Genomic DNA, 16,992 nt, shown 5'->3' with positions numbered 1-16,992 from the left:
AAGTGATTCTCCTCCCTCAGCCTCCCGAGTAGCTGGGACTACAGGCGCCCACCACCACACCTGGCTAATTTTTGTATTTTTAGTAGAGATGGGGTTTCACAACGTTGGCCAGGATGGTCTCTATCTCTTGACCTCATGATCCACGCACCTCGGCCTCCCAAAGTGCTGGGTGGGGTTACAGGCATGAGCCACCGTGCCCGGCCCAGGAATTCGTTTTAAAAAAGTTATTAAAGTTTTAAAAAAATGATTCTCTCATTTTACTTATTTTGGAAAATCTCCGCTGGCTAAGCTGCCATCTCCACCTTCTGATTCAGTGGCTTTCAGCGGCTTTAATCGGGCACTGAAACTGAAAAACCTCACCCTTTCAAAATCACAAATGAGAGGGGGAAAGTGTCTCCCACGTGCAAGTCCACTCGCATGGATCAAGCGGGATGCCCGTGCTGCAAGGGAGGTTAGGACAAGAAACCAAAAGTGACCATAGCACTGGGTGGGGAGAGAATTCGGGTATTTGGGGCTTGAGCGCAGAAGCCTTTTTTGCTTTTTCTTCTGGAAATATTTAATTGTCTTTCTTGCCTCATGAAGCTTCTCATGGCTTATAAGACAGGGATTGGATGCACCATTATTTGCAGGAGGGTGTGTGCGTGTGTGTGTGTGTGTGTGTGTTTTGTTGTTGTTGTTTGTTTTGTTTTGTTTTTGAGACGGAGTCTTGCTCTGTTCCCTAGGCTGGAGTGCAGTGGTGCGATCTCGGCTTGCCACAACCTCCACCTCCCGGGTTCAAGAGATTCTCCTGCCTCAGCCCCTGAGTAGCTGGGACTACAGGCGTACGCCACCATGCCCGGCTAATTTTTGTATTTTTAGTAGAGACGAGGTTTCACTGTTTTGGCCAGGCTGGTCTCAAACTCCTGACCACATGATCTGCAGGAGATTTTTTCGTTTGTTTGTTTTCTTTTGTTTTTGTTTTTTAAGATAGGGTCTCGCTGTGTTGCCCAGGTTGGAGTGCAGTGGCAAGACCATGGCTCACTGAAACCTTGACTTCCCAGGCTCAAGCAATCCTCCCGCCTCAGCCTCCCAAGTAGTTGGGGCTGCAAGCGTGCACCACCATACCTGGCTAATAACAAAACATTTGTTTTTGTACAGACAGTCTCACTATGTTGTCTAGGCTGGTCTCAAACTCCTGGGCTCAAGGGATCCTCTTGCCTCAGCCTCCTAAAGTTCTAGGATTACAGGTGTGAGCCACTGTGCCCGGCCTACTTGGGGAAGTTTTTAAGCATTCTGTCTTCTGAGAGTCCTGTGTTCTCTGGCAGCCTCCTTGAGGCTCAAATGTCTCCCTCCCTGCCGCCACCCCTGCCTCCAAAGGCTCAGTCACCTGAGAATGCTGTTCAGGTGTCTTGGCCTCTTTCCTGGTCCTGTTCTTGCTGGAGCCCGCTCTCGGGGGACAGTGTCAAATCACAGCCTCATGCTCAGAGGGTGCTCCCTGGACCACCTGTGTTAGCACCCTTGAGAGCTTGTTAGAAATATGGGTCTCAGCCAGGCGCAGTGGCTCACACCTGTAATCTCAGCACTTTGGAAGGCAGAGGCAGGCAGATCACCTGAGGTCAGGAGTTCGAGATGAGCCTGGCCAACATAGTGAAACCCCATCTCTATTAAAAATACAAAAATTAGCTAGGTGTGGTGGCAGGCACCTGTAATCCCAGCTACTTGGGAGGCTGAGGCAGGAGAAAAGTTTGAACCCAGGAGATGGAGGTTGCAGTGAGCCAAGATCACGCCACTGCACTCCAGCCTGGACAGAGCAAGACTCCATCTCAAAAACAAGCAAGCAAACACTGCATGTTCTCACTCGTAAGTGGGAGTTGAATAATGAGAATACATGGACACAGGGAGGGGGACATCCATACCCAGGCCTGTCGGGGGGTTCGGGGGAGAGCATTAGGCCAAATACCTAATGCATGTGGGGCTTAAAACCTAGATGACGGGTTGATAGGTGCAGCAAACCACCATGGCACATGTATACCTATTTAACAAACCTGCACGTTCTGCACATGTATCCTAGAACTTAAAGAAAAATTTAAAAATAAAAAAGCAAACAAAAGAAATGTGAGTCTCAACACATTGGGTACAGTGTACACTGCTCAGGTGATGGGTGCATGAAAATCTCAGAAATCACCACTAAATAACTTATTCATGTAACGAAACACCACCTGTTCCCCAAAAGCCTACTGAAGTAATAAAAAGAAAGAAAGAAATGTGAGTCTCAGGCCCCACCCAGCCCCGAGTTGGGGGAGCGGCCATCCAGGTTTGCCAGCTCTCTCAGGGACCCTCCCATTCTTCAGCTCAGCGGGAGACCTCGGCTCTCCAGTGCCTGCCTCTGCAGGTGCTCTTCCAATGCCCCAAACCCCACTGTCCCCAGCACAGCTCGGCGTCCTGCTCCAGCGCCCCCTTCCTCCCAGACCCCACTTCTGTAATAAGCTGGGGCTCCCACCTCCCACTTCCTTCGGCCCCTAAATCAAGGGTGGCCAACACTTTTCATCTCTCTGCTTCCAAAGTGTCACAGAGACGGCCTGGCGTGGCGTATTGGGAAAGGCTCTGATGATGAGGTTAGGAATAGGAGAAGGGGCCATGAGTTTCCCCATGATCTAAGCGACTCCATCATCTCATTCTGCTCACAGAGCTCAGCTGTGGTCCCCCCCAAGTGACCCTCGGATATGTTCCCACCCCCAAACCTTTGCCTGTGCTGTTCCCCCTGCCTGAACACCCTTCCTGCTCATCTCCTGACTCCTCAACTCTCCACCCAAAACCCTCCCCGGCCACCTCTTCCAGTCCATCCCCTTCTACCTCCCTTTTTTTCTTCTTGAGACAGAGTTTTGCTCTGTCGCCCAGGTTGGGGTGCAGTGGTGAGATGTCGGCTCACTGCAACCTCTGCCTCCCAAGTTCAAGCGATTCTCCTGCCTCAGCCTCCCTGAGTAGCTGGGATTACAGGTACACCCAACCATGCCCGGCTAATTTTGTATTTTCGGTAGAGATGCAACACCATGTTGGCCAGGCTGTTCTTGAACTCCTGATCTCAAGTGATCTGCCCACCTCAGAGTCCCAAAGTGCTGTGATTACAGGCGTGAGCCACCATGCCCAGCTGGCTTCTACCTCCCTTTTAATCTCTTTCTCGGCAGTTATTCCTTCGTAGCACTCATAAGTTGTAATTATTTTTATTAATGTGTGCTTAAATTGTTAACATTCACTTTTTCCCCCAGCCAGAAAACTCCAGGAGGGCAGAGATCTACCTGATCCAGCTGGATCAGCACTTTTGATGTAAACAGAGAGTCAACAGATGCCCAATACATATTCATGGGGCAAACAAACTCGAGCCCATTGCCAATGGCTGCCAAGGATAGGGAGTGAGGGGCAGTGGCTGGCAGCAGAGTCCCCATCCTGCTGAGGTGGGGGGAGTTGGGTTGCTGACAAGGAGCCCGACTTTGGATCAGGCTTCAGTGGTTTGAAGTCTGTCTCTTCCATGCCCTGATCCCATAAGTTGTGCTAGTGTAAGCCTGTTTCCCAATCTATAAAAAGGAGGCCAGACTTACCCCATGGGCTGTGTAAGGATGAACTAGGATCACATGTTCTACTCCTGCTCCATCTGCAGCACCAACAGACCCTGGTCCCTCCCTCTTCAATTCCTTGAAGATTCTAGAACTGACTTTTTTTTTTTTTTTTGAGATGGTGTCTCACTCTGCTGCCCAGGCTGGAGGGCAGTAGTGTGATCTCAGCTCACTACAACCTCTGCCTCCCGGGTTCAAGCAATTCTCCTGCCTCTGCCCCCCAGTAGCTGGGATTATAGGCACGCGCCACCACGCCAGGCTGATTTTTGTATTTTTAGTAGAGATGGGGTTTCACCATGTTGGCCAAGCTGGTCTTAAACTCCTAACCTCAAGTGATCCGTCTGCCTCAGTGTCCAAAAGTGCTGGGATTACAGACGTGAGCCACCGCACCCGGCCCAGAACTGACTTTACCGTGTCCACCCGCAGGCTGCTCTTGGCAACTTTGCCGTTCGCATAGACGGGTCTTCCCAGCCCTGGCTCAGGCTTCCTTGTCCTCATCTCCTTCAATGAGCTTGTTGTCCATCCACCCCCTTCTCCCGGCAGCCCACTGCCTGCTGCTAAGGGGTTGAATTGTGTCCCTCCAATAAAATATGTTCACATCCTAACTCCTGGTACATGAGAATGTGACCTTATTTGCAAATAGGGCCTTTGCAGACGTCATCAAATAAAAATGGGGTCATTAGAGTATCCACCCTAGTCCAATACAACTGGCGTCCTTATAAAAAGAAGAGAAGAGACGCAGAGACAGAGGAGGAGACCATGTGACAGACAGAGACTGGAGGCAAGATATCTATGTGCTAAGGACTGCCTGTGACACCAGAAGCTGAGAAGCATTCGGCTGATTCTCCCCCTAGGGTCTTCAAGAACAGCACGCTCCTGCCACACCTGGACCTCGGACTCCTGGCCTCTAGAATGGTGAGAATAAGCTTCTGTTTCCAGACCTGCAGCCTGTGGTGCTTTGTTCTGGCAGCCACAGGAATCTGCACACCCAGTCTCCTCCAAGGCCTCATCACATCAGCCACAGCTCCTCCAGATCTCAGCTTCACGCTCCCTCTCCCACCTGCCTCTGCCTCTCTTCCCAGCTCTCTCCCTCTAGCCCTTGATTCCCATCGATTCTCCATCCCCACTGAGACCTACAATCTTTGAAGGTGGGAACCATGACTGTCTTGTTCACAACCTCCCCCAATCCCAACACTACATGAACATGAAAGGTATTCAATGAAAGTGATACGAACAGATCACACAGTCACGTGCTATACACAGTAACACCGAAGGATAAATGCTCCTCAAAAGCTCCATGAAGGCTGGACGCACTGGCTCACACCTGTAATCCCAGCACTTTGGGAGGCTGAGGCAGGTGGATCACCTGAGGTCAGGAGTTCAAGACCAGCCTGGCCAACATAGTGAAATCCCATCTCTACTTGAAATTTAAAAAATTAGCTGGGTGTGGTGGTGCGCCCCTGTAATCCCAGCTACTTGGGAGGCTGAGGCAGGAGAATTGCATGAACCTGGGAGGTGGAGATTGCAGTGAGCCAAGATAGTGCCATTGCACTCCAGCCTGGGCGACAAGAGTGAAACTCTGTCTGAAAACAAACAAACAAACAAACAAACAAAAACAACGCCATGAAGATCGTTCTGGTCAGGATATTAAGCCAGAAAGCCCCAATTCACTAGAGATCAAGACCATCCTACATTCAACAGACCCCCTTGGGTTTCATTATCCAGAGCCTAACATGCCCTTTCGCAGGGCCATTAGCAAAACAAACCGATGACCTGGGCATATTTTCAGGGAAAAAGGGCTGCAACCCAGCAAAGACACCTGTACAGCACCACTGCATCATTTTCATGGTTCCAAACACGTCTGGGGGGAAAGTCCAAACCCTGGCATTCGTCTCCGCTCATTTATAGGTTGTTTAAAGCTGAAACCTAAAGACTATTATCTATGAGTACAGCTTTTTTTCTTGTTCTTCTTTTCCTATTGAAAACTATCATTTAATGGTATTCTGACGTGGTTTGAATGTTTTGTGTGTCTCATTACAGGATTTTTTTTTTTTTTAAGGGAAGAGATGAACTTACTATGGCTTAGAATTTATCTGCGATGGGGTTTTCCAAGTGTCTGTCATTTGCATTTTGCTTTTATGATTTTTATCACATCTGTGTGCCCACATCATCACATAATATTCCAACTCCTCTTTTCCATGTTTTTTTTGTGTGCTCTCAGCATTTGGTGTTACTAAGATTTTGTTTGTTAAATACACTGAGTGACAAAGTATCCAAAGCCAGACACAGTATTTCCAATTCCCATTCACTCAAAAAACAGTTATTGAATGCTTTTGTCATAGGACACACACCTGCCCACACGTTGATTTTACCATCTGCCCCTCAATTAATGCATGCCGTGCAGTGTCGTTGAAAACATAAGGCATTTGGAATCTCTTCCACTACTAATTACCAGATAATCGTGTACACTCATGTATACACAGGCAAGCCTGACTATGCACCACAGCCATGTACACCTGATACTATGTACCTGATACCATGTACCAGACCCAGTACACCCAACCCTTAAAGCAAGATTCTCTTGCCCACACTGGCCAGCAGGACAAACCTCTGTGTCCCAGCACACACTCGGATGCCTCAATCCACCAGGAGTTTGTCTGCTGTAATTCACTGTAGTGATCATTACAGCACACATTTGCAATAATGGTTTACTCTTCATATATAAATTAGAAAGGCTCCGAGGACCCTTTCAATAACAGCATTCTTAGTTGCCTGTTCTATACCTTTCTGGTTTCTTTATTGATATATAATTTGTATATAATAAAATTCACTCCTTTAACATATATAATTGAATGGTGGTTAGTGTATGCAGAGTCGTGCACCTATCCCCACAATCAATTTTGCAACATTTTCTTCGCCCCCAAAGGAAACCCCGTAACTGTTAGTAGTCACTACACACTCCCCAACCCCAGGCCCTGGCAAACACTAACCTACTTTCTGTTTCTATGAAGTGACCTATGTTTTGGTTTGTTTCTTTTTTCAGACAGTGTCTTGTTCTGTCACCCAGGCTGGAGTGCAGTGGCGCAATCTCGGCTCACTGCAAACTCCGCCTCCCGGGCTCAAGCGATTCTTCTGCCTCAGCCTCCCGAGTAGCTGGGATTATAGGCGCCTGCCACCACGCCCAGTTAATTTTTGTATTTTTAGTAGAGACAGGGTTTCACCATGTTGGCCAGACTGGTCTAGAACTCCTGACCTCAGGTGATCATCTGCCTTGGCCTCCCAAAGCGCTAGGATTACAGGTATGAGCCACCGCGCCTGGCCGAGTGACCTATTTTTGAATATTTTATGTAAATAAAATCATATAACGTGTGCAACTGGCTTCTTTCACCTAGGAAAACGGGTTCAACATTAATCCACGTTGCAGTATGAATCAGTACTTCATTCCTTTCTGTGGATGAAAAATATTCCACTGTACCTAAGTTGTTTATTCTTTCATGAGCTGATGGACATCTAAGTTTGTTTACATCATGGGTTTGATGTATTAATATCATATATATAATATGAACAGACACGAGAATAATTTTCCACACATCACCTAAAAACATGTTGCAGACAGCAGCTGCGTGTGCGTTACTGTCTGGGAACCAATGGGCCTGACGTGAGCCTAGACATGGGTTGGTTCCTCCGTGTCCCAGAACAGCCGCTAGCCTCCCTTCCAATGGGACATACCCAGTTAGTGACAATCCCCGGCCTCTGCTTCCCTTGCCCTTGGCAAATAGCCACGGAAGAACTACTGACAAAGTCAAACCGCTGCACGATGCTGGGCCGCCCGTGCCTCTCCCTGTCTCGGCCACCAGGACCCAGGGGCTTGGGATGACTTATGAATCACTACGTAGAAGAAGGGCGGGTCCCCTCGACTTAGCATGATCGAGTGATGATGACTCCCAGCCCTGCTGTCCCCATGTGGCCTTGGGCTCTACATCCATTGCCGCTCTGATAGCCTCCTCTGTAAGACAAGAGCTTGAATCGAGTTCTAAACCAGTATTAAGAGGCAACACTCACTCTGCACTGTGTATCATGTGGGTGCTTGCACAGACTAACTCCTTTAATCCAGACAGTCGCCCTAGGAGAGGGTATATGAGCATTCCCATTTTTCAGAGGAGGAAACTGGGGCACAGAGAGCTAAGAAACTTGCTGGAGGTCACAGAACCTCCAGTTTTGTGGCAAGCGTAGAATTTAAACAGAGGCAGGCTGGCTCTGGGGTCCTTGCTCTTAGCCAGAAAGACCCAAACCCACAGGCAAAGAGTGACAAGAAAGCTGATACAGTTTGAATGTGTGTCCCCACCCAAACCTCAAGTTGAAACATAAGCCCCAATGTTGGAGGTGGGAGGAGATTGGACGATGGAGTGGATCCCTCATGAATGGATTAGTGCCATCTCCTTCGAGCCGTTCTTGCTGGAGTGAGTTCCTGAGAGATCTAATTGTTTCAAAGCATGTGGCATCTCCCCTTCCTCCCTCTCCTGCCCCTGCTCTTGCCATGTGACATGGCTGCTCCCCCTTCCCCTTCCGCCTTGATTGGAAACTTCCTGGAGCCTCCCCAGAAGCTGAGCAGACACCATGCTTCCTGTACAGCCTGTAGAACCATAGGCCAATTAAACTATTTTCTTAATAAATTACCAAGCCTCAGGTATTTTTTTTTTTAGCAATGCAAGAACAGCCTAATACAAAAGGGACCCCCTGGATCATTTGCTGTCACTCGTTTTGCAAGCATTCACCAGGCACTCTGTACCTATCGGAGAACGTGCTATTGGGAGGCTGGAGTTTGGGTGATGGGGCTGCACCTTCCCAACCCTTCCTATTCTGCAGCCTCCCCACCTTCTCTTGCGGCAGGGAAGGGCTCAGAGCCCATTGACCACCCTGGCAAGGCAAGGGGCGGCCACAGCACTCTTACCTGACCCCGATCGTGAACATACTCAGGAGCTGTTTCCCTTGCAACCAGCCAATGAGCATGATGAGACCTGGGGAAGAGACAAAAACATCCTTATCTCCATATGCACTACACACGCTGATGCCTGGAGGGATTCAAACCCACTTCCTTAAAGAGTTTACCGGAATGCACGCACAGAGGAACGCCTGATAACCTCAACCACTTTCAACCCGTCTCTTCTCTTTTCTAAGGGAGATACGTTTATACCTACAAAAACCTGATTTTACTTTCTTAGGAAAGGTCCAAGCCAAATTTAAGTTAAAGGCTCAATCAGTTTAGTTTGGACTGTTTGCAAGCACTGACATCTTATTCCCAAAGTTTACCATCGGCTGCGTGTATCCAGAACATCCCCCCACGTGGTGTTTGTTGTGGCAAATCCAACTGCTCCTGTGATGGGCAGATGGGCCACTGTTTTTTCAAATTATTTTACTCTGTGGTACTCATGTTTAAATATACTCCATTTCCATTTTCCTTCATTAATAATTTACCAAATATGTACTGCACACCAGTTACTGCACTAGGTGTAGGAGACACGGAGGTGGTTACGGATAGACCCTCAAGGCACAAATGGCAAGAGCTGCCCTGGGGCCTGTGGAAGTTCATGAGATGCTCTGGCCACAGGGAAAGGTGCTCGGGTTGCCTGGTGCAGCCTGCGTCTCCTCATCTGTAAAATGGGGCTCATGGCCGTGCACCCCTCAAAGAGTAGTTCCCTTGGTTTAAGGGGTGACAGTCTGTGCTCAGCACAGCTCCTGGACGACAGCAAACACAAGCCTAATCGTTAACTCTTGTTGCCATCATTATCGGAAGGAGTGAGTAGGGACTGGGAAGGTGGGTGGTGTTGCCAGGTGACAGCCTTGGAGAGCTTGCTAAAGAACGTTAGCTTTGCTTTGCAGGGGCCAGGGGACCAGGGATGTTTTCTGATGGGTGGTAGCGGGGTGTGTGTGTATATGTATTGAGGGGGGCAGCTGCCACAGTATCTGTTAGTTTTGTTTTGGGCATTCTACATTGGCTACTAAACTCAGTCATCAGCTGAAATCTTAGCTAGAAACCAAATGAACTGAAATGAAATAAATTAGCAAGGGGAGCTCTATTGGAAATAGGGGTGAGGCAGTGAGCCTAGAGCCACCCCCACTAGGAACTTACTCCACCCTTGTGGCATTCCCATAGTAGAAGGCTGGAGATTCCTCACAGGAGCTCACAAGAATCAACTAGGTACATGTCTTCCGAAATCCATGTTCAGTGTCTATACATTAGTAGCTTCAATATGGCCACACTGAGAGTATTTGCACCATGGGAATTGGCAAATGCTACTTTCCTCTAGAAGCACTGACCAGCACGGTGTTGCTTCCCTGCACCTGCCCCTTGGGCCTTCTAGGGGGTCCATGGGACTGAGTGTCAAAACTCTCCATCTGCTAGAGCAGTTCCCAAAATGTTTAAAAAAAAAAAAAAAAGCCCAGTGCGGTGGCTCATGCCTGTAATCCTAGCACTTTTGGAGGCCAAGGCGGGCAGATCACTTGAGGCCAGGAGTTTGAGACCAGCCTGGCCAACATGACAAAACCCTGTCTCTACCAAAAATACAAAAATTAGCTGGGCGTGACGGTGCATGCCTGTAATCCCAGAGATTCAGGAGGCTGAGGCAGGAGAACTGGTTAACCCAGGAGGCAGAGGATGCAGTGAGCTGAGATCACGCCACTGCACTCCAGTCTGGGCAACAGTGTGAGACTCCATCCCCCCCGCCCCCTCAAAAAAATCTGAGTGATATCATGGGTCTTGCTGTGGACATGTCAATTTAAGTTCTAATTTGACTTAAGAAACCTGGGCTTACATAAGCTGTTTCTCTCAAGACTGTTCTCTGGCTCCGCAGTTTTGGCTACACTCACCAGCACCTCCCTCATCACTGGATGTGCTATAGGCAGTGGCTTGTTGGTTTATTCCTTGATTAAATGTTTTACTCAACAAATATTTACTGAGAATCTATTAGGGGCCAGGCACGGGCCTGAGAATCTATTAGGGGCCAGGCACGGGCCTGAGAATCTATTAGGGGCCAGGCACGGCTGGAATAAAGGACACAGAAGTAAGGCCAGATATGGAAAGAGCAGGAAGAAGCCAGTGAAGGGACCGGGGCAGCACTATGGGGATGTCAAGCCTTAAGATCTAGATTCAGGACCGCAGCATCATGTCAATGCTGTTTGTTGTGTTACCAAAGGTCAGGAAGTAGTCCCAGTCCAGGCAAAGGCTGCTTAGAAGCATAGAAATATGGTTGAGTACACAGTTAAACTACATTTCCCAGTCTCCTTTGCAGTTATGTAGGCCATGTGACTCCATTCTGGCCAATAAAAGATGGTCAAATTGATGATTCCACTTCCTGGTCTATGCCAGGTCTAGGCCACAAGCCTCCATCTTTCCTCTTTCACCATCTGCTGGCTGAACAGAAACATGGCCTCCAAGGACCCAGAGGAAGATAGAGAGCAGCAATATAACAGGGGCCTGGGCCCAAGTCACTGTTTGTAGGCAAGCTATCCAGGAGAGCCACTGGACCAGGAATACACCCACGGACTTTGGACTGCGGTGTGAGCAAGGAACAAGCGTTTACTCTGTTAAGCCAAGAAAATGTAGTGGCTGCTTGTTACAGCAGCCAGCCTGGTCCAACTATACAGAAAGCTCTTGTTGCTTTTGGAGAGCCTCTGATCCCAATCCCCAAGCCTTATGCAGCTGAGTAGCAAGATATTTGAGAAACGGCCATGGCAACCCCCCTATGATGGCTCCCCTCCATCTGCAGAACAAACCCAGTATGGAAACTGCTTCACTCACCGATTATGCCAAAGGAGAAGAGTGTCAGTTGCTTTCCTAGCCTGTCCATGCTTTTCTGCAAAGGAGTTTTAGGTGTCTGAAAGCGTGAGCACAATGGGTTAGTTGGACAAGATCCTAGCTTCTGCCTGCTTTTGTTCAAAATGTCTTCACCTTGCCATCCTACAGCTTCAGTGATGATTACACAGGGGTACACATATGTCGACATTCATTGACTTTTGCACTGAAGATCTGTGCGTGTTACTGTCTGAAAGCTGTATCTTTATGAAAATGCTAACAAATGTCTTACGTGTTTAAAAAGAGGCCAGATGTGGTGGCTTATGCCTGTAATCCTGGCACTTTGGGAGGCTGAGACAGACAGATTGCTTGAGCTCAGGAGTTTGAGACCAGTCTGGGCAACATGGTGAAACCCTGTCTCTATTAAAAAAAAAAAATTAAATGTTTAAAAAGTATACTCATATTAACCATATGCCACTTATTCCTAAGGAGTAGGCAGGGCTGGTATTATTTGCCTATAATAATCTCAAACTCCAGCTTACAAAAGTCCGGAAGCCCCCTTCTGCCCCTTACCTCTTCGGCCTGCATCATCTTAAACACTTCTCCGAACTGAGAGCTTTCCCCTGTTCCAATCACGACCCCCTGTGTCCAGGAGAGAGAGAAGTATGAAATCTAAGGGCTGGGAGCCTGTGGGTTACGGGAGCCCAAGGCCTCGGTGTCCCAGGGCTTACCTGGCCCCTCCCATACTGCACCAGGGTCCCCATGAAGACGATGTTGCTGAGGGTGGTGAGGTCCCCACCGCCTGTCAAGGGGCTGTCTGTTTTACTACATGGCTCAGCTTCCCCGGTGAAACTGGATTCATCCACCAAGAGGTCCGTGACCTAGGAGAGCAAGGGGAAAAGGCTGTGGAATCTCCCTGTCACCCGGAGAATTGGTGTTAAAAGCACAAAATGGTACCAGCACCTTCATGGACACGAACTCAAGAACACAGTGAACCTACAGAATGAGTGTCACAACGACGGCCTCTGAGGCCCCCAGGATCAGAAAAGCTTTGAATGAGCGGCCTCTCTTAAAAACATGAAAGTCTCATATCTTCGCTTAATGTTGTTCGAAATTTTGATACAATCTAAAAAAAAAAATGAAGGTGATGGCTATTTTAGGATATACCTTTCAAAACACCTGTGTGAGTCTCCACATACGCAGCCCACTCTTCACCTTGGAGATGCCTGTACAATCTGTATGGTTCCCACAAAATCCCACACAATAACCAAGCCAGGTTATTCAGTCAGAATCTAAGGCAACAGTAACACCAGAAACACAGACAGGGACACAGAGACACTCACACACCCTGGCAAGGGGAAGGGAGGTACTGACATTTGTAGAACACTGACTACGCACCAGGCCCTGTGCGCAGCTCCCCACAAGGCTTAGCCCTCAGACCTCACCACCCCCAATGGAAGACTCTACTATCTTCCCCATTTTGCATATGGGGAAACTGAAGCATGGAAGAATTAAGTAATTTGTTCAAGTTTCCGTAGCTAGTTAGTGGCTATGGAACCGAAGCTCTGGATTTGAACCGAAGCTCTGTTCCAGAAACGATACTCTTAACCATCTTGCAAAACCGCAACTTGACCTCAGACTTAACACATCTCACTCCCGAGGTGAGGCTCCCAGGGCCAGAACCGTGCCAGACACCTCTGAGTTCATAGAGCGGGGCTGGGTGGGCCTATCCCTAGGGACCTGGTCATGTAAGCATGTAACACCAAGCTAGAGAGAAGCCATCTTCCACAAACCACCAGAGAACCACAGCTAGATCAATGATTCTCAAACAGGGACCTGCGACTTCTCTATAATTTAAAACTATTTAAATTTAATAGTCATCTTTTAAAAATATGTGCACTGCCATAGGATCTCAGTCCCCAAGAACGACAGTGGCCGCCTGTCACCCAGGTAATGCCCGTCTCTCCCCTTCCTTCTCAGTGGACCCCACAGCGTCAGGGAGGCGAGGCCTCCTGCTGCACAGCCACATTCCCACCTCCCTGTGGCTCCCGCGGCTCCAGCTAGGGACAATGAAGCATAAGAAGTCACTGAGCGATGCTGAGGAAAGTCTTCGAAGGAAGCCCGAAGAACATTCTGGAAAATACCTGGCTGGGGCTCCTCAAAACTGTCAAGGACGGCCAGGCATGGTGGCTAACACCTGTAATCCCAGCACTTTGGGAGGCCGAGGCAGGCAGATCACTTGAAGTCAGGAGTTCGAGACCAGCCTGCTCAACACAGTGAAACACTGTCTCTACTAAAAATACAAAAATTAGCCGGGTATGGGGGCAGGCGCCTGTAATCCCAGCTACTCAGGAGGCTGAGGCAGGAGAATCTCTTGAACCCAGGAGGCGGAGGTTGCAGTGAGCCGAGATTGCCCCACTGCACTCCAGCCTGGGTGACAGAGAGAGACTCTGCTCAAAACAAAAACAAAACCGAAACTGTCAAGGTCAAGGTCAAAAACAAGGAACATCAGAAACTGTCACAGCCAACAAGAACCTCAGGAGACATGACCACTAAATGTCACGTGGAATCCTGGAGCAGAAAAAGGACATTAGGGAAATCTATGGGGATCTGAAAGTGGCACAGACTCAAGGTAACAAGAAGGCATCAATATGGGTTCCTTAGTTGTGACCGATGTACCCAAGTAAGCTAAGGTGTACAGAGCAGGGAGGGAGGCCCCTGAGAAGAGGCGGCTGGGGGAAGGCCTGGGAGGAGGGACAGGGAGCAGAGACCTCCGGGATGAGATAGGTTAAGTCACATGTGCTGGGGGAGGGTTTTAGGTGCCCCCATGGCAGTTGAAAGTGAAAACTTATCAGGCTTTTTGGTCAGCATGAGACAAGTAGCTTGGGCCTCCTTTGCCTAAAACGGCTGTTTTGTGCCAAAAGCTGCTATCTCCAGGAAGCCCTCCCTGAGTGCAGCAGGCCAGGCGAGTCTCTCCCATTTGGGAAATCCAGGATTCCCAGTACTTCCACTCATGGGTCCCTTAGGAGTCCTGGAACAGTACTTGTCACGAGTAGATTTAGGTCAGTCTGTCACTCTGGGCTATAAACTCATGAGCACAGGGACCAGGTCTGCTTCCTGCACGGTGTCCTCGGTACCCAGCCCAGGGCCTCATACGTAGTAGGTGCTCAGGAAACACTTGTTGAATGAATGAGCGATGTGGATGGGGAGTGGGGTGGGGGGCCCCAAGGCAGGAAGGGAGGAGGGAGGAGACCTGGAAAAGGGCCGCAGTGTGGCCTGCTGAATAACGTCCCCCTGCCCCCAGCTTTCCCATGATGTCCGCATCCTAATCCTCAACTTGGGAATGTGTTCTCTGATGTGGTGACAGAGACTTTGCAGACGTGACTAACTGAAGGACCTTGACGTGGGGAGAATATGGTCTGGGTGACCGGGGTGGGCCCAGTGAGATCACAAGGGTCCTCATAAGGAAGGGGGAGGAAGGAGGGTTGGAGATGTGTCTGATATCAGGGAGATGTAACAGAAGCAGTGGTGCGGGAACATGGAGCCATGAGCCAAGGAATGCAGGCAGCTTCTAGAAGCTGGGAAAGGCCAGGAAACAGCTTCTCCCCTGGAGCCTCTGGAGGAGGATGGCCCCGATAGCACTTTTTTTTTTTTTTTAAAGATGGAGTCTCACTCTGTCACCCAGGCTACAGTGCAGTGGTGCAATCTTGGCTCACTAAAACCCCCACCTCCCAGGTTCAAGCAATTCTCCTGCCTCAGTCTTCTGAGTAGCTGGGACTACAGGTGCACGCCAACACACCTGGCTAATTTTTTTATTTTTAGTAGAGACAGGATTTTGCCATGTCGGCCAGGCTGGTCTCCAACTCCTGACCTCAGGTGATCCACCCACCTCAGCCTCCCAAAGTGCTGGGATTACAGGAGCAAGCCACTGCGCCTGGACCCTGATAGCACTCTTGATTTCCACCCAGTGAAAATGATTTCAATTTTGACCTCCAGAAGGTCAGACCGTATCTTCACCTTGTTTTAAGCCCCTAAGTAAGTGGTCATCTGCCACAACAGCCATGGGCAACGGATACATGGAGGAAACTCAGGGGGAGAGGCAGTGCCAGGAAGAGTCTGAACAGCTGCTCACAGGGAGAGAGAGAACGTCCTGGGGGTAAGGACATGGGCTGCGGAGCCAGAGGCCCGGGGTCACGTCCCCCTCCACCGCCCACTGCCGTGTGACTGCGCAGGGCCACGCAACCTCTCCGGGCTGCTGTGTCTGTGTAGTAAAACAACGCAGAGGAAAAATAACAGTGCTGCTTTCTTAAGGGTGTTGGGAGAAGAAATGAAGCAATTTTCATACGGTGGTTAGCATAGACCTGATATACTGAAAAATACTCATTGTCTTCATATGACAAAAGTAAAGGCAGGTAGAAGATCAGGTGGCACCTCCGGACCAAGAAGGAGTGAAGCTGGTTGTGTGTGGGTTCAGAAGGTGGGCAGGAGGGGCTTCTGGTGACCTCCCAGGCTCCCAGGGCACAATCTCAGGTAACAGGCAAGGAGGGGTGAGGGGCAAAAATAGAGTCGGGGGCACAGAACCCATAGCCACCAAGGAGGCAGCAGGCCGAGCCTGAAGACAGAGGCACAATCGCGGGCTCACCTCCTATCTCCCACACACAGGGCTCATGCCCACCCGGTGCCCCCGCCTCCAAGACGAAGTGTCACTTCGAGTCCCATCACCTCCGACCCAATTCCCTTTATCTTTTAGACATGGTTGGGGGGAAAGTGTGACCCAGGCTTGCTGGCTGTACCAGCTCAGCCTGTGACTGAGGGCTTCCTCTGTTTTAACTCCGGGAAAGGGAAAATAATGTTCTGGGACCCCCATATACTGTGCAAAAAGGTCTATTACTTTAAGAGCTTTCTTGAACTTGCTGCTTCCTGCTGAACCTGCTAGACCGAAATGGTTTTAAAATGTACACTTGAAGTACTCCTGGATCTCAGAGCTTAATAGCTGATAAGCATTTTCCACTGAATAGGCAAAGCTATTGATTGTTTAATGGAATTGCAGAATACCACCAGGAAAATCCATAGAGTGTTCACAGCCAGTAGCCTTAAAATAACCTTCGTGGTATCAATACACAGGTACAGTAATTTTTGTACAGATGGGGTGTCACTATGTTGCCCAGGCTGGTCTTGAACTCCTGGGCTCAAGCAATCCACTCGCCTTGGCTGCCCAAAGTGTTGGGATTACAGGTATGAGCCACTGTGCCCAGCCACAGTTTAATTTAACATAAGCAGGGCAGAGAGAAAGCCAGCTGAAGCAGTAAGGACGTTATCTGGGGTCTAAAAAGTTGTTTCAAAGAACCGTTGTATAGAACGATAATGATAAAAAATAAAAGCAATCACAAGTATCTGGTGACTGTTTACCCCACAAAAGGCACGTGCTAAGCACAGCATGGGTCATAGCTTGTTTCATCTTCACAATAACCCTGTGAAATGGAAACCAACATCAGCCCCTTTTAGAGATGAGGAGATCGAAGCTCAGAGAGGTGAATTCCTTCCCCGAGTCACACCCTAGGAGCTACGGGGCCTGGGGTTCTCTGACTCCCAACACACACTGCGGTACGG

General features: G+C 49.2%; 1 protein-coding gene across 3 annotated transcripts in view; it reads right to left on the bottom strand.

The window, feature by feature from the left end:
* Positions 1-16,992, bottom strand: part of ATP2C2 (ATPase secretory pathway Ca2+ transporting 2) — a 97,400-nt gene that overhangs the window by 30,613 nt on the left and 49,795 nt on the right. For all 3 annotated transcript variants that reach the window (XM_004058075.5, XM_063700371.1, XM_019012836.4), the window contains 4 exons: positions 12,114-12,263; positions 11,956-12,024; positions 11,389-11,464; positions 8,542-8,608 (listed from right to left, as the gene is read on the bottom strand). In XM_004058075.5, the coding sequence (XP_004058123.5) occupies positions 8,542-8,608; positions 11,389-11,464; positions 11,956-12,024; positions 12,114-12,263 (362 nt within the window). The remainder of the gene's footprint in view (positions 1-8,541; positions 8,609-11,388; positions 11,465-11,955; positions 12,025-12,113; positions 12,264-16,992) is intronic.

The sequence above is a fragment of the Gorilla gorilla genome, chromosome 18 (assembly GCF_029281585.2).
Source record: "Gorilla gorilla gorilla isolate KB3781 chromosome 18, NHGRI_mGorGor1-v2.1_pri, whole genome shotgun sequence".
In the NCBI taxonomy this organism is placed as follows: Eukaryota; Metazoa; Chordata; class Mammalia; order Primates; family Hominidae; genus Gorilla; species Gorilla gorilla.
This window is presented reverse-complemented; position numbering and strand designations above follow the sequence as displayed.